The sequence below is a fragment of the Corythoichthys intestinalis genome, chromosome 9 (genome assembly GCF_030265065.1).
Source record: "Corythoichthys intestinalis isolate RoL2023-P3 chromosome 9, ASM3026506v1, whole genome shotgun sequence".
NCBI classification, from domain to species: domain Eukaryota; kingdom Metazoa; phylum Chordata; class Actinopteri; order Syngnathiformes; family Syngnathidae; genus Corythoichthys; species Corythoichthys intestinalis.
Window position 1 is genome coordinate 15,379,403 of NC_080403.1, and position 21,065 is coordinate 15,400,467.

At 40.8% G+C, this 21,065-nt stretch overlaps 1 protein-coding gene across 5 annotated transcripts in view; it reads left to right on the top strand.

Annotated features, from left to right (window-relative positions):
• Nucleotides 1–1,445: 1,445 nt before the first annotated feature.
• Nucleotides 1,446–21,065, top strand: part of ptprt (protein tyrosine phosphatase receptor type T) — a 262,227-nt gene continuing 242,607 nt past the window's right edge. For all 5 annotated transcript variants that reach the window (XM_057846399.1, XM_057846400.1, XM_057846401.1 and 2 more), the window contains exon 1: nucleotides 1,446–1,777. In XM_057846399.1, coding sequence (XP_057702382.1) covers nucleotides 1,690–1,777 — 88 coding nt within the window. In that variant the 5' untranslated portion in view covers nucleotides 1,446–1,689. The remainder of the gene's footprint in view (nucleotides 1,778–21,065) is intronic.

The window sequence follows — 21,065 nt, forward strand, 5'->3', positions numbered from 1 at the left end:
AATATAAGATGGTGTTTTTTGCATTAAAATAAGACTGAAAAAGTGGGTGTCGTCCTATATTTGCGGTCTAGACATTATAGCCATTCACGACGCTAGAAGGTGCCAATTATCATTGAAGCAATGTTCTGTCATGACAGATCTCAGCTACTCTCAGGTTTAACCAGTTTGCATTATTTTATTGCAGTGTTTTTCCTTATTCAGATTTGTTTCAAGACTACAGTTACAGTTAGACTTCACTTTGATGGTTAATGCAGTTATTGTAATTTTGTTGTTTTATCACAATAGATTGGTTTATTTACATTTCAAAAACCAGAAGCCATTCATTTAGGAATGTGATTGCACTTTAGTTTACATATTTAAATTTTCAGATATTAAGATTTGAATGAGGCAAAATAACATGTTTTTTTCTTACAAATATGTTGTTATAATCATTTGTTTCAGATGTACTGTAATTATTTTCTGTACAAAAATTAATTTGGTGTTGAAAAAGTATTTTTTCAAACTTGAGTCTTGAAAAAGAGGGGGTCGTCTTATAATCAGGGCCGTCTTAAATTTGGGCCAATACGGTAATTTTTTATAAATTTGCGTGTAATGGGAGGGCCAACTTAACGGAGGTAAAAAAAATAACATTAATATCTCAAAATCCATAATATTGCAATTTACAAATGAAATTTTTTGTGGCACAAACCGGCATGACTAGTTTGAAGCGAATCGGACAAGGTGTGGGGTCGTGGGGGGGGTGTTGTGACTTTACGTGATAAAAAATGAAACGTTACTACTGTATTTCAAAATCCATAAATCCATCGCACAGACGTAGGACAAACGTTTGCGACCAGTTTGGAGCGAATCGGACTACAGTATGTGAGGGGGGCTGTGATGTCACGTGATAAAAACCTGAAATGTTAATACCTCAAAATCCATAACGGCACAAACGCGAATTTTTCAAGCACAAACGAGCACAAACATTTGCAACCAGTTTGGAGCGAATCGGTAAATGTCGGGAAGGCTGTGACGTCACGTGATAAAAAAATGAAACGTTGATATATCAAAATTCATAATGGTACAAATGAAAAAAATTTCGGCACAAACCGAAACAAAGGTAGCACAAATGTTTGCGACTAGTGTGGAGCGATTCTGACCATGTGGGGGGGCTGGTGACTTACTGACCTTTAAAAGTATCATTAATATCTCAAAAATTATACATATTTTTAATTTGAAATTGACGGTTGTGGGGGGGGGGGGGGGGGGGGGGACGGGACACTTCACTCTATTATATTTTAAACGTCCTCGCCCCACCCCCTAGATCTTTCAGGCGCGCGACCCGCAGGCGCGTGCGCCCGCTCTTTCCCTCCCTCGTTCGCTCGCTCAGCCGGCGGCTGAGGTAGGGGAACCTCCTCCAATCCTCCTCTTCCATTCACTCCCTCGCTCAGCCAGCCAGTGTCAGTCAGTTGACACACAGCAGCGGAGCGGAGCGACGGCATCCGCACAACTTGGACGCAAATGTGACCCCCCCCTCCCCCCTCCAAAACAATCTTTTGCATCCCCCTTCCTACTTTTCGGGCTTTGGTTTTTTTTGTGTGTGCATTTTTGGAGGAGTATAATCGCGAGGAATCACGAGCATGTGAAACAAGTTACGTCAAAGGATTGATAACGAAATTTCTTTTTTTAAGAAAAGACGCAAAAGAAGAGATGAACACGGGCAATCACGTGCTGCATTGGCGCCTACCTATCTTCTTTTTGGCGCTTTTGGAACATGCCAGCGCGCAATTCTTCCCAGGTCAAGTAACAACTACTTCTAACTACTTTTTAATTCCTCCTAATATTGAAGCAAGCATTAATGTATTCTTTGTTAATCACATTTTGATGTATGTTCGACTTGCTCGCTGTGCAGGTCCCAGTGCACCTTCACTGGTGGGAAAGCTCCCCCCGAATCTCAATTCTATCACTTGTCAACAAATACACTTTTTTTTTTAAACAAGAAAAATTTTGTTTTTTATGCTTTGAATCGTTCTCTGCCATTGACGATAATAGACGTCCGCTCGTGGCGTCCTATCAACCGGAGTCAACCACAAGTAGATGTCCAATCCATTCGGACTGAAAGGTTGGCAGCGTTCATTCGCTGCAAGTCCTCCCAGTTCGAATAGATTGGAAATCTGTTGCAGTCAGTGGTAGCCAATGATAACTTTTTTCCCCTCCAGTTCGCGCTTGTTATTCAGACCACGTTTTGTACGAGGTACACTCAAACACCCCCTTTTCAACGCTCCACTTGTCCACTAAAAAAACAAATGTGTTATAATCCCCCCCGTCCCCCCAATATTTTAATGCTCTTAAATTTCTAACTTGCAACTGTATTTTAACTAGTAGGTAAAGACTGTAAAGGGTGGATTGTACTCCAAATGTGTGCGTGTGTGTGTTTAGGACGAGTTGTATCTGCAGTATGCTTTTTTTGGCGTTAGAGGGCGATGATGGCACATCATACAATGGATTTGTCTCGGCTTGGAAAATTTATTTTTCATTCACTGCCATTGACAAGGATATACGTCAATTTTTTAACTGAGAGGAGTGACTGATGGTACTGTATGCTAAATAAAAAAAAATTAAACTACAAATATTAAATAAAAAAAGAAGAATATATCATATAGGTTCGCTAATTCTTTCTTTCTTTCTTTCTTTCTTTCTTTCTTTCTTTCTTTCTTTCTTTCTTTCTTTCTTTCTTTCTTTCTTTCTTTCTTTCTTTCTTTCTTTCTTTCTTTCTTTCTTTCTTTCTTTCTGTATAATCACTCTTTTCCTTCCTTCCCCTTTTCTTTTCCACCTTTTTACTTATCCTCGTATATTTCTCATTTTTCGTTCACTCTACCTCCCTTTCATATTTTTTGCCTCCTTTCTTCTTTCATCCTCTTTGCCTTTTTTCCTTGTTTACCTCCTTTCTTCATATATTTTTCTTCCTTCCAGATTTTGTGTTTTCTCCCTCTTTCCATACTTCCTTACTTGCTTGATCTTCATTCTGTCTTTCAATGCTTCTTTCTTTTGTTTACTTCCTTTGTGCCTTCCTTTTTCCTTGTTACTTTTCTCCATTCTGTCTTTCCTTGCTCTTTTATTTGTTTCCTTCCTTTCTGCCTGCTTTCCTCCTTTCTTTCCTTCTTTGTTTTCTTGTTTCCCTCCATATTTCCTTCCTCCCTGTCCTTTCTCAATTCCCTCATCCTTACTTTTCATGTTTCCATCCTTCTTTCTGGTTTCCTTCCTTTCTCTATTCTCTTATGTTTCTCAACTTTTCCTTCTTTCCTTTCTTGTTACCTTCCTTCCTTCTTCTTGTTTCCTTCCTTCCTCTATTCTCTTACATTTCTCAACTCTTCCTTCTTTCCTTTCTTGTTACCTTCCTGCCTTCCTTGTTACCTTTTCTTCATTCATCCTTCCTTCCTTCCTTGTCACCTTTCTACCTTTCTTTCTTCCTTGTTACCCTTCTTCCATTCTTGTTTCTTCATTCGTCCGTCCTTCCTTCCTTGCATTGTTTCTTAATTGCTGCCTTATGACTTTTCTCATGTGTTTGATATTCTCACTCCTTATTTCCTTCATTCTGACCTTCTTTCCATCTTTCCCGCCTTTTTCCACTCTGTTGATCTTATTTCTTTGTCACTCATCGACTGGCAGTCGAAACGGACGGGACGTCCGTCAACGGCAGACGAAGGGTTCAACTAAATTATCTTCTTTTCTGGGCCAGGCGCGAGTGTTGTTCACTGCCTTAAGAGCCAATTAGAAAGCATATTGCGGTCATTTTAAGGGCGTCATTAAGGATGACGTGTCCACTAAAAGTTGACCTTGCCAAGGCGGCGGGCCGACCTTGGGGGAGGTCAGCGCCGTCTTCCCAGTACGAATTGCACTTAAGGAGATTTGTTTGACGTTGCTGGTCGCCGTCTCCTTGACGGATGAGGACGAGGTGAACGCCAAGCAACCAAAAGAGCGTTTTGGCATAATTTTGTGGCATTTCGAGAAACGAGTTGTTTCATTTGTGGAAAAGTAGGATGCCGAGGAACTGTGTTGATGTGAGTTGAGGAGGGTCTTTGGGATAAAAGTACTGCTTTGTTACCATCTGCGGACATTATGGTGCCAGGAAACTATGTGGAAATGAGCTGAGGAGCTCTGATTGCTTCTTTTATGCCAGCGATCCAAACTGCGGCCCGTGGGCCAAATTCGGCCCACGAAATCATTTTGTGTGGGCCGCCAAAGTAAATCATGTGCATCGACCTCATGTTTTTCGCTGAAGTAAAAGCTATTTAAAAATGTCTATAGTCTAAACATTGGCGAGTTCTCATTGTTCCCTTTCCTTTTATAATGAAATAAACAAATAAAAATGTGGGAAAACCCCCCCAGCAAAGATTAAACATAATTCTTTTATCACCCCTCACATTCCAAATGTACTGTATTGGATGGCTAGTGCCGCCAATGGCAATAAAAGCCTCCCAGTTGAAATAAATTTCACAAAATTGTCAATGGCAGTGAATGAGTTAATTTTGGATCACTTCCTTCTTAATTCTAGTGTACTTGTGAGTAACGTCCTAATCGGCTTGTGCCGGTGTGAGATTCTGACGGTATGATAACCATAAGCCAAAATATCACGGTTTCACGGTATTGCAATTACAGCTCTAAAATATGTTACTTTGAGGTATCTGGGTTTAAAAAAAAAATAGGATTGAACAGGATTTTTATTTTTCAAAACATATTGGCAAATTGGAACACAAGTATAATGTTATGTTGTAATTAAAAAAAAAAAAAAAAAAAAAAAAAAAGAAAATATTCTAACCAAAATTAACAAAAAAAAACCCCTAAAATATTCTAACTAAAATTCAAATAAATGCAGTCCTTTAGGTTAGCCTAAAGCCATAGCCACAGCTCAACATTACCACATTCAGACCAAAAATAATTGAATTTTTTTCCATAAAAAGCAAACGTGTATGACTCGTAACATGTTGACATTATACACACACTCCCTTTCTCAACACAGACAGTTGCCAGGGAGAAAAAATTACGAGATGTTTTACCATAGCTAGACACACTAAACACGCTGAGTTAACTCTCGTAGCTGGTGGGACAACATTCATGGCAGTGTTTACTAACCTTTAATTTTGTATAAATGCGAAATCATATTGGAAGTATTGCCTCCTCGGCAGCCACCACCCGCAAACATGTTTTACATATTGGTTGGACTTCCTCCTCTAAACTGTAGCCGTCTGTAACTTTTCTGTACTCCCGTACCAGTGGTTTCGTCTTTAATGGGGGAAAAAAGTTCAGGAGTTTCACCTCCTCCAGCCATCGTGTAGCACAACTGACTCACTGACACTGAGCAACAACCGGTGAGGGAGGGTTGAGTCTTGAAGCTGCAAGCAAGGGATTTCTCCCTGCATTTTTGAGACATAAAAAATAGCTAATACCATAGGGAGGGTATGACAGAAAATGTTTGTGGTTTTGAAACCTTGACGTTTTCATACCACGGTATGCCTTGAAACCGGTAAACGGCACGTGTCTACTTCCTATACATAATTTCCTGTGAATTCTAGGCATTTTCAGGTCACATCCTATTCATCGACCATTTCCTGTTGATTTTGGGGTATTTCACTGTCACTTCCTGTTGAATTCAGGTCTCTATCTGTTTATTTTTCGGAACACTTACAAGCTTCTTCTGTACATATTGGGTCACTTTCTGATAAATCTGGGGTAATTAGGGGAAGCTTTTTTTCCCTTTGTTTGGTGAAAAAATATTGATCAATATCCCGGTATTGTCCAACTCCAAAAAGTCCGATACTGAGATCAAACTGATGCTGATATAAGCGGTCATGGACTTAACATAGGATGGCTAAATGTATAGTGATTAGGGATGGGAATTTCGACTAATTTCCCTGCCGAGGAGTCTCAGATTTTATTTGCAACTAGTCTATACGCAAGAAAACTCGCAATATAATACACATATTAAATAAAATGTTTAAAATGCAAAAGTTTTGTGTATTTACGAGACATTCAGGACCAGTTGTTTATTTAAATTCTAATGATGTAAGAAAAACTGACGAAAGGTAAACAATTAAAAGAGAAATACAGTCCTGATACTTTCGCCAAAACTTTGTGTCCCTACCCTCTCCTACATGTGTGGGAGTGTGTGTGATGGGGGGGGGGGCATTTCTTTCAGACTTGTCCTGTGTTAGGGTCTCGGCACTCTCTCAGCATGGATGGAGGGACGGCAATTTATAACCAGGACATTACGTCATTTTTGGTCGGCATCGGCAGCAAAAGAAACCACACATTTTTCAAAATTAATTTAGTTATATTTCTAGTTTAATCTTGCTATCTTTTCAGTTTGCCATGTTGATAATTGCGATGTTTGTTTACCGCTTTTCGTATTACTGCGAACAAAGACGAAATGACGATTGGCTCGCCATGATACTTATTATGTCATCAGCCTTCGTGCTGTGACCGGGGAATTTACTGGCTCCTGTCATGTATATGGCATCCCGGTGATGTCCTGGACATTATACTAGTATGCAACCCGGTTAATGTCTGTGTAATCTCTGTGTCAGTCGATCTAGGAAATTGCTTTCAGGCATAAGGTCTACCCGTTTAAATTCCGGGACATAACTGGAGTTCAGCGTATGTCTCAAAGAGGCTCACGATGCTGCGTTTAACCGACTAGTGAAATACGAAATGTTCAATAATGAATATGCAGTTAATCGATTAAACGACTAGTCGCGCATATCCCTAATTGTAATGCCCCACTGGATGCTTTAATAATGATACTTCAACACCTTCAAGATTTTCCTAATAAACTTTCTGTGAAAAGTAAGAGAACAACTTCAATTGAACTTATGGAACCAGTGCCTGTATTGCACCACTATAAAATTAAAATTAGTCTAAAAAAGTTAAAATCAAAATAGTGCAAACATCAGTTTTTTGGATCAAATGCAACTGCAAAGTGCCAATAAGGCACTTATTCTGTCCTCAATGTGTGTGTGGGTACACAAATAGACAGTGAACAAATCAGAGCCCAAAGCAGTGGTTCTTAACTGGCGTTCGATCGAATTGTAGGGGTTCGGTGAGTAAGCTTCAGGGGTTCGGTGAAGGTTAAGAAATGCTGAGCCCTATTTTGTGCGCTGACTAAATCTAGGCAAAGTGGTGTTTTAGACCAGGTTTTGGACTGGTTTCCCGTTAATTTACAGGCTTTATTCCATTTCTTTCAAATGCTAGCCGACTAAATGATGGGAAGAGAAATCTGTTTGCTCAGTGGAAGGTTGACTGGGATTTGATATGAGGATGTATAACAGACCCACAGACAGCTTAAACTGCATAGATGATTAAGAATTGCGTCTTTTTATGCCAAGAAAATGGTATGCGAAGCGAGGATGCGACAATAAAATGAGAATGGAGACATGAAAACCAAAAAAGGAACAGTCTGAAATGAAATGAGTTTAATATCAACAGCAAAAATTCATGTTTTTGCAGTTATAATTTATGAGATATTAACGATTCTTTTATAACATTTGTGCTACGTGCTGTTGAAAATCAGCAGCAAGAGGCAAAATTATTTATAGTAAATTAGAAATCTAGAAGAAATTCCGATTCCGAAACTCGATTGAGGCATTAACTTGACGATCTGAGCAGGACAAGTCGCATAGAAGTGGACCATTTCAAATCCGATCTGGGTCACTTTCGTATGTTGTTTACATTAGTACATTAGTGCACATACGTAATACTTGAACGGGCTCAATGGACAAAGGCAGTCTGAACGGGCATGCCAAAAAAATACATGACAAAAAAATCGGATTTGTGCATTAAGACCTGCGTTATGAACCTAGCCTTCGATGTTCGGTTGCTAGGTTTTGAATTCGTAAAAAAATGTCTTTATTATGAAATCCCGAAGGGTTCGGTGAATGCACCTGTGAATCTCTTGAGGTTCGGTACCTTTGGCAAGTTTAAGAACCACTGCTCTAAAAAGAATTTAGATGCTTGAGTAAGGAGCATTGGCTATACTGTGGTCATCTTTTTCTTGACAAGCACTGATATTTTTTTTTTGTAAAACTATAAACATCTAAACAGTGAGTCAATGATATGAAATAAATTCACAAATAAAGCAAAGTATACACCACGTTTCGATTTTAGGGCTGTCAAACGATTAAAATTTTTAATCGAGTTAATCACAGTTTAAAAATTAATTAATCGTAATTAATCGCAATTAATCGCAATTTAAACCCTCTCTAAAATATGCCATATTTTTCTGTAAATTATTGTTGGAATAGAAAGATAAGACAACATACATTCAACATACTGTACATAGGTACTGTATTTGTACTGTATTTGTTTATTATAACAATAAATCCACAAGACGGCATTAACATTAACATTCTTTCTGTGAAAGGGATCCACGGATAGAAAGATAGAATTCCTGAAAGATAAATGTGAGTAGAAGTTGTTGTAATTTTGATAGTTTGTATCTTATGACTAAATATTGCCAACTAGTGCATTTGTTGAGCTAAACTTAATGTTTGAATAGAGTATTATTTTACATAGCTATTTTGATTGAGAATGCCAGATCTCTTTGCATTGAGCGGTTTTCTTTTTGTGAACATTATTTTATTTTTGAGCGATAGGAATATTATTTTTGTTGTGCTTTCACTAAATGATACTGTAGCGACTTAAATGTTCTTAACTGCCCAAAAGCATGATGGGAATTTGAGCAGCCATGAGTCACAGTGGTTTCTGGAAATGCTATATCTTCTCTGCGTTGAGTACAATACATGGTGTTAAGAAAAAGATCATCTTCAGTTATTCTTCCCCATGTCGCTTGCCACAATAGTTATAACAGTTGTGGAAGAGATGCCACCGCTTACTCCATTAAATAGCGCGGCTCCAATAAATGCCTGCGTTACCAATTCGCCCCTCTTGGTAATTCTATGGACCGGCGATTCATGTTGGCTCGTCGTTGCCGGTTGACTCGGATCGTCCGATTTCCTCCTGAGGAAGACGGCGGCGTACATATAAAGACCGAGAGGCGTTGGATGGCTTTTTGTGGGTACTTTTATTAACAAAACAAAAGCATGTGGGGGACGCAGTACTTGAGCCTGCGCTAACTGCGCACTTTCTCTACTCTCTCGCTCCCTCTCTCGCTCGACCACTTTCTTCCTCACTGCTTAATCTGACAATGCCGGTCACATTGAAAATAACAGCCCCCTTGGCGGGTGCCGGTAACACCTGCGTCCACTCCACTTGCTTGTCTCTTCCCTTAGCTCTCAATATACTTCAAACGGCGCCATTGTAGTCTGTTCGCGGCAATGCTTGAGTGGGTTGTTCCGCGCATACGTTAATTGCGTTAAATATTTTAACGTGATTAATTTAAAAAATTAATTACCGCCCGTTAACGCATTAATTTTGACAGCCCTAGTCGATTTGAATAGCAACTGGTTTTACAGCTTGCAAACAATGAAAAAAATTACCACAAATGCAAACAAAACGAAATATACGCATCTCAAATATACTACACAACGCTCATGAATATAAAACAAAAGAAGAAGATAACTTACAAGCGATGCTTGTATCAGGGACAAACAACGTTGTGAGATGGCAAGAACTGCTATGGTAACATTGGCTGCAGACGTTAGCTCGTCCATTTAGCTCTCTCCATTTGCAATGAACTCAGATCGACATATGATGTGTCAGCAGCAATTCTGGAACTTTTCAAATTACTTAATTACTAATTACACGTATTGCCAGCATGGGGGGTCAAAACAGCAGAAACACAGGCAGACAATAAGTGGACATGACAGCACAGCGATTTGCATATTGGGCCAAAAACGATAATGAAAAACTGATGTCGATATTATCCAATATATATTATCTTTATTTAGGAATCTCACAGTGGGTCAATAGCACACACACCAACAAAAAGAAAAATAATGCCGTACATAAGGAGACATAGTAATGAAGTGACTAGAAAAAATATCGTTTTAAAATTCTTTTATTGGCCAATCGGACAACTTTACTGACCACCAGGAGATATTTTTTGGTACGTCCAAGTTGAAAATCAAAAGGAGTTAATAGAAACATTTTTTGTGGGAATTAAATGTGCCTTATGAAATTCATAGGGCCATTGAAATGTATGTAGCAGTTTTTGGCAAATTTTTGTGGAATAACTTTTGTACAAAATGTGTGAATTATTAGAATGGGAGTAACGTTTTGACAATTTTGATGGTTTTGCCATTGGAAATGAATGGGTTTGCTTTGCAAAGCATCCCCACAAAAATCAATTGGAAAATATTCTTAGCATTAGTGTGGAGGTTTGTCGGAAAGCGGCGGCTGCTGTGTTGCTAATGAAGTAGCGTCCTCCATTGTGTGTCTGTGTGTGTGAGAGAAAGTGGGGAGACACTAGTAAGGTAACAAGGCCCTTGTCTTCTTGTCCAACCCTCTTGAGGTCCTATTAACCTTTGCTTAATGCGCACACACACGTGGCAGTTAATTGGCGGAGGCAAATATTGCACGCTAAATGAATGGCGCCATTGACTCCGCAGGGAGACAAAGTGCCAGCATGTGTACGTGCGCTTCTTTCACGTATTGACACAAAACTTGCCACGCCGACTCATAGGACACAAAAAAATCGTCAAGGACCCAGAAGTGTGGAGATGCTTTGCAAAACAAAGATCCCTACGTATAATATTCAGATTTTTTTTGTTGTTGTCTTTTTTTCCATTTCAAATGGATTGGGCGGCTATTGCAGTCAGTTACAGCTAATGAGCTAAAATTTAATGAGACCATCCTTATGCATAGACCCCATAATGATATTGACGGGACTCAATCCCCAGACACTGCACCACGCCTTCAAGAAGGGGGCCGTCCCACACTCCTCTTCAGTCGGTCGAAGTCGGCCGCAGTTATTCTCAAACACATGCAGTGATCTAGCGCTGGATTTGCGTTGAAAAAGTACAAAAGCTGTACCGCGTACAAACACGAAGGATTGTCTCAGGATCAAGGTAATTATTATATTTTTCGTACCATGCATCTATTTTGAAACGTTGTGGAAAAAAAAATCAATGGGAGAAATTTACCGCTACGGCATTGGCGTCATAATTCGCAATATTTACGTAAAATAAATGCTAATTGCCCATTTTTAAAGTTTTTTAACCAAGAATCGTGACTGTTTTACGTACATATCTATAAAGAGTTCAGGGATTTAAGCATCTATTCACAGGAATTCTCAACGTCAAAAGTTCTTTGTGGTGATAAGGCGGCGCCACAGTGCCTTAAAGACCAGCATCACATTCGACATATTTACGCAAAATAAATGCTAACTGTTTTTGTTTGTGTTTTTGCTTTTCACGAAGAATCGAGACTTTTACATCCATATCTATAAAGAATTCAGGGATTTAAGCATTTATTTACAATAATTTTCAACGTAAAAAGCTCTTTGTGGTGATAAGGCGGCGCCACAGTGGCTTAAAGACTAGCAGCACATTCAACATACTGTATTTACGTAAAATAAATGCTAACTGCCCGGTGCTTTTGCTTTTAACCAATAATCAAGACTATTTTACGTCCATATCTATAAAGAATTCAGAGATTTAAGCATTTATTCACAAGAATTTTCAATGCAAAAAGCTCTTTTTCTTTGTTTTCACTCGGCCAGCTTTGACGGAGATAGGCCCCCTATTAATTGGCGACGCGCGCAGTGTCCCGTCAGTATATTATGAAATCTTGTCTTGTGTTAGCCTGTGTTTACGTGGCAGTCATGTTGATAGGGGCAATGTTCCCTCAAAAGCAAATACTGAAAATAAGTTAAAACTTCGTTCTCATCCAATATTTAAGAGGTTGACTTTTGGTCAGTGCCAAATGTTTTGTCAAAAAAAAAAAGTAAAAAAAAAAAGCAGTGCGTGGATATTAACTCATTAGGTGCAACTGAGGGCGATAGATGTCAAACCCATTTTGGCTGGAAGGTCTGGCAGCGACATTTTTCCCAGTTTTTGGTGATTTTTCAGCTTTTTGCAGTTGCCTGATTTTTTACGTGTGTGTGTTTTTTGCTGTTTTTCTCAGTATTTGCTGTTTTTGTGTGTGTGTTTTTTTCAGTTTTTGAGAATGTTTTTTCACGATTTTTCGATACAGATTCAAATTCGTCTGAAAGACTGCGAAACCCCAAAATAAATGAAAAAACATGGAAAACTGTGTGACAGATTGAATGTATTTACGCGACAGCCATGATGGTTGGGGTGACGTGCCCCTCTAAAGCATATTTAAACTCACTGGTTGCCATTGATGGCGCTAGTCCATTCTGACTGTTTAATTGGATTGGGGGTCTAGCGCTGTCAACGATAGTGAAACATCATCACTCAATGCCACTTGAAATAGATGTGATGTATATCAGTGACAGCCATGTTGGTAGGGGCGACTTTCCTCTTAAAAGCAATGCATGGACATTGAAAATATTTCAACTCTTTCTTCGTTTTCAACAAATTTTCAAGCGACTGACTTTATTGTTATTGCCAAAATGTTTACTTTAGACTAGGGCTGTCAAAATTATCGCGTTAACGGGCGGTAATTAATTTTTAAAATTAATCACGTAAAAATATTTGACGCAATTAACGCACATGCCCCGCTCAAACAGACTAAAATGACAGTACAGTGTAATGTCCGCTTGTTACTTGTTTTTGGTGTTTGGCGCCCTCTGCTGGCGTTTGGGTCCAACTGATCTTATGGGTTAGTACTATGAGAGAGCATGGTGTAATTATTGACAACAATGACGAGCTACCAGTTTATTTTTTGATTGAAAATTTTACAAATTTTAATAAAATGAAAACATTAAGAGGGGTTTTAATATAAAATTTCTATAACTTGTACTAACATTTATCTTTTAAGAACTACAAGTCTTTCTATCAATGGATTGCTTTAAGAGAATGTTAATAATGTTTAATTTAAACCATCTTGTTGATTTATTGTTATAATAAACAAATACAGTACTTATGTACCGTATGTACGTAAAAAAACAAATAAGAAAAACATTTTTGGTCTATTACGGCAAAATGTAAGTGTATTTTTGACAAAATAATGACAGATTGCGAGACGTTGCATTAGCACAGTTCATTTAGGTATGAAAATTTGGTTTGGTTTGGTTTAATTTGGTGACAAAACGGTAAGAAAATTAAAAAAAAAATAGAAAACTTGAAATTTTTTTTTTTTTTTTCAATACGGCAACGTGTGCTTTCTAAAAAAAATGACATAAGAAAGAGACTGCATTAATACTATTTATTTAAGTTACTACTACATGAGTACATGTAGATTTTTGAATAATTGGTTTTTGAAAATAAGATAAAATTTCAGGTAAAAAAAAAAAAAGTATATTTTGGCTCATTATGGCAAAATGTTGATGTGTTCTGGAAGAATAACGACGAATCAAGAGACCTTACACCAGGGGTCCCCAAACTACGGCCCGTGGGCCGGATACGGCCCGCCTCCACATTTGGTCCAGCCCCCTGAACAATATATATATTTTTTCTTTTTTTCAATTGTGTTATGTGTTCCTGGCATTTTTTTCTGTGAAGAACCCAGATTATGTTATATTATATTATATTATATTATCGCGTTAACGGTCGGTAATAAATTAAAAAAAAATTAATCACGTTAAAATATTTGACGCAATTAACGCACATGCCCCGCTCAAACAGATTAAAATGACAGCACAGTGCAATGTCAACTTGTTACTTGTGTTTTTTGGAGTTTTGTCGCCCTCTGCTGGCGCTTGGGTGCGACTGATTTTATGGGCTTAAGCACCCATGAGCATTGTGTAATTATTGACATCAACAATGGCGGGCTACAAGTTTATTTTTTGATTGAAAATTTTACAAATTTTATTGAAACGAAAACATTAAGAGGGGTTTTAATATAAAATTTCTATAACTTGTAGTAACATTCATTTTTTAAGAACTACAAGTCTTTCTATCCATGGATCGCTTTAACAATGTTAATAATGTTAATGCTATCTTGTTGATTTATTGTTGTAATAAACAAATACAGTACTTATGTACCGTATGTTGAATGTATATATCCGTCTTGTGTCCTTATCTTTCCATTCCAACAATAATTTACAGAAAAATATGGCATATTTTAGAGATGGTTTGAATTGCGATTAATTACAATTAATCAATTTTAAGCTGTAATTAACTCCATCAAAAATTTTAATCGTTTGACAGCCCTACTTTAGACATATTATTGGAAAAAAAAAAGTTTCAACATTTTTTTTCACTGACAACTCTGCAAAACATTGTTCCTAACTGCCGATAAATCAAGCCCAAATGTTCGCATGAGTTCACGCAGATTTGATGCTACATGAAACCGAAACATAGCTCCGACACTAAATGAAGCGCGTTAGCGCTCGTTAGCGCGTTAGTACGCATGGCCGCTAAGTAGTTAATGAGGGAGAAAACAGCTGCGAGAGTGAGCTGCATTTCCGCCACGTTTCCCAACTCGCAATAATAATAATTTTTTTAAAAGTCAGTGAACGGAAACGTTTTTACGAGCAGAGGTCGTGCCCCGGGCCCGAGGCGAGCTGTCCGAGCCCGCCAAGGAAATGACAGGCGGCCTCGTGTGTTAGTGAAGGCTGTCATCGCCAAAGTGGAGGTGAAGACAAGTCCCTGAGGTGTTTTTTTTTTTTGTGTGTGTGTGTGCGCGGGTTCCGCTCGAGCACCTCAATCGGACCGTCTGTCAATCAATTAGCCCCCCTTGGCTCTTCCTCAGCCCACCGCGCAGCTGCCGAGACCGAAAAATAAGAGGGAAAGACATTCTCGTGTCAGCGGAAGGAAACTGACCAAAAGGAAAATGTCCAAATAACTAGAATATTTCCTGAGAAATATCAGGGGAATGCGTTTCTCTCACTCACTGTATATTTTTGGTCACTTCCGATTCATTCTAGGGTATTTTGGTTCACTTATTGGTCAAAATGGATTGGATGTCTAGTGCCATCAATGGCAGAGAATGAGTGCCCAATAAAGACTAAAAACTCAAGGTTTACCATGGTTTTTTGATTTTTCGTAATTTGTATTTGTGGTTTTTCAGTTTTTTATTTTATTTTTTTTATAGTTTTTGTTGATTTCAAAATTTTATTCATGGGCAACTAAAAACACCCTTCAGTCACATGTTTGAATACTTTTGCTCACTTGAAACGTGGGTGGTCGTCTCTCTCTGTCTGTCTGTGTATATCTATCCATCCATCCATCCATAGGTTTCGAACGAGTTACGTTCCTATGCTGGCGATGTAACTGGAATTTCAGCATAAATCTGAATTCACCCAAAAAATATGAATTATATGTCATATTGATAAACTAAAATAAAAAATAAGATCAGATAAGAAATGACGACAAAATGGCGGAGAAGACACTTACGCAACAAAAAAAAATTAATCGACTGTAGAGAAATTGGCGGACGAGACTCCGGTGTTGCAAAGTTGAAATCACGTAAATCGGGTACGTCGACTCATAATCTGGGGAATACCTGTGTGCATATATATATATATGTATTCAACACCAACTACTCAATTTAATCTAAGTTAATTTATATACTGTGATTTCCTGTATACAGTATATATTATTAAAGTATAAACGTGTGTGTGGTTTCACCACCTGAGGTTGCACAAAGCAGGTCAGAGTGTGCACACGTGTGTGTATCGTATGCAAGGACGCTGATGGCTATAGGCATGTTTTTATGGGTTTGCATATGTGTACTTTTAGAGTAATACCTTTGGACAGGTGCGTGCACCTTTCATAGCTGGAAACCATCTTTTTTTGCGAGTGTAGCTGACCTACTTCCTGTTTCTATGCCCCGGGTAGCCTGTCACTGACCTTGGACCTGTGTGGCCACCTGGGGGCGCACTCTTTTCTCTCAACCTTGTGGATTGTTGTCAGTCCTTGTTAATGCCCACCAGCAAATTAACTCTTTGACTGCCATTGATGGTGATAGAGGTCATATAACGTGGCTCCTAAAATTAAATAACAAGGCTTTAAATGAGTTATTCCTAGTAGTTGTCCAGCCATTTGAAGTAGGACAAAAGCAATCGGTGGCACTTAAGATGAGCATTCACAGTCTGTTCTCCCACTTTAAAAGAATTGTATGGCTGTATTTTTCAACTGCGGGCAATAAGTTAATTTTAGCTCACTTGTTAATTTTAGGGTACATATAGGTCACTTATGTAGATTGTGGGTAACTTCCTTCACCTTTTGGGTCATTCCGGGATGACTTCCTGTACATTTGGATCATTTCCTGTTGATTTTAAAATATTTCTGGATAACAACTTGTTCAGTGGTCACTATTGATTTCGGGTCACTTTCTGTTGGTGTTGCGGCGCTTACCGGACACTTTCTGTTAATTTTGGTGACTTTCTGATGATTGTGGGTCATTCCCGGGTCACTTCCTTGGTCAGCTTCCAGCTAACTGTACACCAGAAAGCCCGCCCGTCTCATCAGACCATAGGACATGGATCCAGTAATCCATGTGCTTTATTGACATGTCTTCAGCAAACTGTTTGCGGGCTTTCTTGTGTACCGTCTTCAGAAGAGGCTTCCTCTTGGGGTGACAGCCATGCACACCAATTTGATGTAGAGTGCGGCGTGTGGTCTGAGCACTAACAGGCTGACCCCCCCACCTCTTCTGCAGCAATGCTGACAGCACTCCTGTAACGAGTCACATGACATTTTGAAGGGAAAATGACAAGCAGTACTCAATTTGGACATTTAGGGATGTACTATAGTTTCTAAGGGGTGTACTCACTTTTGTTGCCAGGGGTTTAGATATTAATGGCTATATTTTGAGTTATTTTGAGGGGAAAATAAATTAACTCTGTAACATAAGCTGCACACAGACTACTTTTCATTGTGTCAAAGTGTCATTTTGTCAGTGTTATCCCATGAAAAGATATACCTAAATATCTGCAGAAATGTGAGGGGTGTACCCACTTTTGTGATACACTTTAATGTAGGGTATTTAAAGGTGATTTCCTGTTGATTTTTCACTTCCTGCACATTTTGAGGCATTAAGGAGTCACTTCCTGCATATTTTGAGTCATTCCCAATTTATTTTAGGGTATTTCAGCACTTGGCACCAGGACACCCTAGGCCGCAGTTCAATGATCGACTTTGTAATCTTGTTATCGAACTTGCGGCCACATGTTTTGGACACTTGGGTGAAGAGAGGGGCGGATCTGTCAACTGATCACCACCTGGTGGTGTGTTTGCTCCGATGGCGGGGGAAGTTGCTGGCCAGACCTGGCAGGCCCAAACGTATTGTGAGGGTCTGCTGGGAACGTCCCCTGTCAGAAAGAGTTTCAACACCCACCTCCGGCAGAACTTCTCCCTTGTCCCGGGGGAAGTGGGGGACATTGAGTCCGAGTGAGGCATGTTCCGCACCTCCATTGTTGAGGCGGCCGATCAGAGCTGTGGCCGTAAGGTGGTTGGTGCCTGTCGTGGCGGCAATCCCCAAACCCGCTGGTGGACACCAGTGGTAAGGGATGCCGTCAAGCTGAAGAAGGAGGCCTATCAGGCCTTTTTGGCCTGTGGGACTCCGGAGGCAGCTGACAGGTACCGGCTGGCCAAGCGGACTGCGGCTTCGGCGGTCGCTGAGGCAAAAACTCGGACATGGGAGGAGTTCGGCGAGGCCATGGAAAACGACTTCCGGACGGCTTTGAGGAAATTCTGGTCCACCATCTGGCGTCTGAGGAGAGGAAAGCAGTGCACCATTAACACTGTGTATAGTGAAGATGGTGTACTGCTGACCTCGACTCGGGACGTCGTGAGTTGGTGGGGAGAATACTTCGAAGCCCTCCTCAATTCCACCGACACGCCTTCCTTTGAGGAAGCAGGGTCTGGGGACTGAGGTGGGCTCTTCGATCTCTGGGGTTGAAGTCACTGAGGCGGTTGGTAAGCTCCTCGGTGGCAAGGCCCCGGGGGTAGATGAGATCCGCCCGGAGTTCCTAAAGGCTCTGGATGTTGTAGGGCTGTCATGGCTGACACGCCTCTACAACATCGCGTGGACATCGGGACAGTGCCTCTGGATTGGCAGACCGGGGTGGTGGTCCCTCTTTTCAAAAAGGGGGACCGTAGGGTGTGTTCCAATTATAGAGGGATCACACTCCTCAGCCTCCCCGGTAAAGTCTATTCAGGGGTGCTGGAGAGGAGGGTCCGTCGGGAAGTCGAATCTCGGATTCAGGAGGAGCAGTGTGGTTTTCGTCCTGGCCGTGGAACAATGGACCAGCTCTACACCCTCGGCAGGGTCCTGGAGGGTGCATGGGAGTTCGCCCAACCAGTCTACATGTGTTTTGTGGATTTGGAGAAGGCGTTCGACCGTGTGCCTGGGGGAGTCCTGTGGAGGGTGCTCCGCGAGTACGGGGTACCGAGCCCCTTGGTAAGGCCTGTACGACCGGTGTCAGAGTCTGGTCCGCATTGCTGGCAGTAAGTCGAATTCGTTCCCAGTGAGGATTGGACTCCGCCAAGGCTGCCCTTTGTCACCGATTCTGTTCATAATTTTTATGGACAGAATTTCTAGGCGCAGCCAAAGCGTTGAGGGTGTCTGGTTTGGTGGCCTCAGCATTTCATCTCTGCTTTTTGCAGATGATGTGGTGCTGTTGGCTTCATCAAGCCGTGACCTCCAACTCTCATTGGGGCGGTTCGCAGCCGAGTGTGAAGCGGTTGGGATGAAGATCAGCACCTCCAAATCCGAGACCATGGTCCTCAGCCGGAAAAGGGTGGCATGCCCTCTCCGGGTCGGGGAGGAGATCCTGCCCCAAGTGGAGGAGTTCAAGTATCTTGGGGTCTTGTTCACGAGTGAGGGTAGGAGGGAGCGGGAGATTGACAGGCGGATCGGTGCAGCGTCTGCAGTGATGCGGACTCTGCACCGGTCCGTTGTGGTGAAGAAGGAGCTGAGCCAAAAGGCGAAGCTCTCGATTTACCGGTCGATCTACGTTCCTACCCTCACCTATGGTCACGAGCTGTGGGTCGTGACCGAAAGAACAAGATCCCGGATAGAAGCGGCCGAAATGAGTTTCCTCCGCAGGGTGTCCGGGCTCTCCCTTAGAGATAGGGTGAGAAGCTCGGTCATCTGGGAGGGGCTTGGTGTCGAGCCGCTACTCCTCCGCGTTGAGAGGAGCCAGTTGAGGTGGCTCGGGCATCCGGTTCGAATGCCTCCTGGACGCCTCCCTGGAGAGGTGTTCCGGGCATGTCCCACCGGCGGGAGTCCCCGGGGTCGACCCAGGACACGCTGGAGAGACTGTGTCGCTCGGCTGGCCTGGGAACGCCTTGGAATCCCGCCGGAGGAGCTGGCTGAAGTCGCTGGGGAGAGGGAAGTCTGGGCTTCCCTGCTAAAGCTGCTGCCCCCGCGACCCGACCCCGGACTAAGCAGAAGATAATGGATGGATGGATGGATGGTATTTCAGCATCACTTCCTATTCTTTGGTCACTGCATGCTGGTTTGGGTCACTTCCTGTTGGATTTAGTGTATTGCTGCATCACTTCTTGTTTATTGATCACTTCACTTTTTCGGGTCACTTGGGGCATTTTCCCCCAAATGGAAATGAATGAGGCAACTGTCAATACATGGGGTGTTTTTTTTTTTTAATTAAAATTTTAGTTAAACCGCACGTCCTTGACAATAACTGTATACAATTTTTTGTACATCTAAAGAATTATAAATAATAAATGATGTGACTTGGATTGCAAAATGTAGAATCAGATGCATTTTGAAATTTGAACTGTTTTAGCCGTTGGAAATGAACGGGGCTTCCAAGTTTAAACGGTGAGAATTGGTCAAAGTTGAAAAGTGGGACAGGAAAATGCACACGACATACAAACATACATGTGGATAGCTTTTCTTAACAAAGCACCGCCACAATGAGTAGTTCGTATTCGGGGATTAATACTGTAAACACCTCGTGGTATATATTCAAATATAATTTCAAAGTACTCTATTAGAGGTGTGTGAATGGGTCTTTTGCTTAAAGTGAGACTTTTGCTTCCTTTATTTTGAATTTTGTTGATCTTTTCTTCCACGGATGAGCTCAGTTGAAAGAAAGAAAAGCGGCTTATTCAGTCAAATGAGTCGTTTCTTTTTCAAGGCTTCTGAAAAATGATGAATTGATCTGTAAAATAAAGGCCCAAAGTTGTAAAATGTGGCAACTCCAGATGATTAGCGCTTGACACTGAAACAGCTCAGGGACGTACACATAAAATGCAGCACCGTTGAGTCCCGTGACGTTCGTGCGTGTGTCTGTGTTATTAAGCACGGTAAAAAAGTGGGTAGCACAAAAACAATTACTACAACTCAGGGGATCACATTCATTCAATCAAGACTGTATGTGAGTCTCATTGTTATGTTGTTTACTGCTGCAAAGTGATCCAGGAATGCCCCAAAATCAAGAGGGAGTGAAGTGACCCATAAATTTCCCTAAATCAAGTCATCCACTGCCATTGACAGTGATGGGTGTCGAATCCATTTGGAGTAGGAGGTAATAGCAGAAAAAAATATTGAATTAATGCTAACAAAATAAGATGGTGCTACAACTAATGCTATGAAGAACAGATTGATCTATCAAATTCTTCCCAGTAATCAGATTGAAAAAAATGTTTTTTTAAATGAAAATCGACAGGAAGTGACCCGGGAACACCCCAAAATTAACAGGAAGTCATTCAAAATGAACATGAGGTGACCCTGGAATGGCCCAAAATAACAGGAAGTGACCCAAGAATATCCCACAGTCAACTGGAAGTGGCCCATAAATGCCCCAAAATTAAGTCTTTCACTGCCATTTAGAGCATGAATCGGGAGAAGATTTTCACTGCCGTTCCCTCCCGGTCCTAGAGAAAAATTCCCATTGCATTCCGTTTCCGGGGCTGAGTCTAAAAGTAAATCCCATCCCGTCCCACTCCTGTAGAATGACTCCCAATCCTGTCCCACTTCCAGTGAAATTACTCCCACTCCCGTTTTTTTTTTCAATTTTTTTATTTTTAAAAAACACCTCTAGGTTGGTAATTTGGAAAGTCAATGGACTGGTCTTTTTAGATTACTCTATT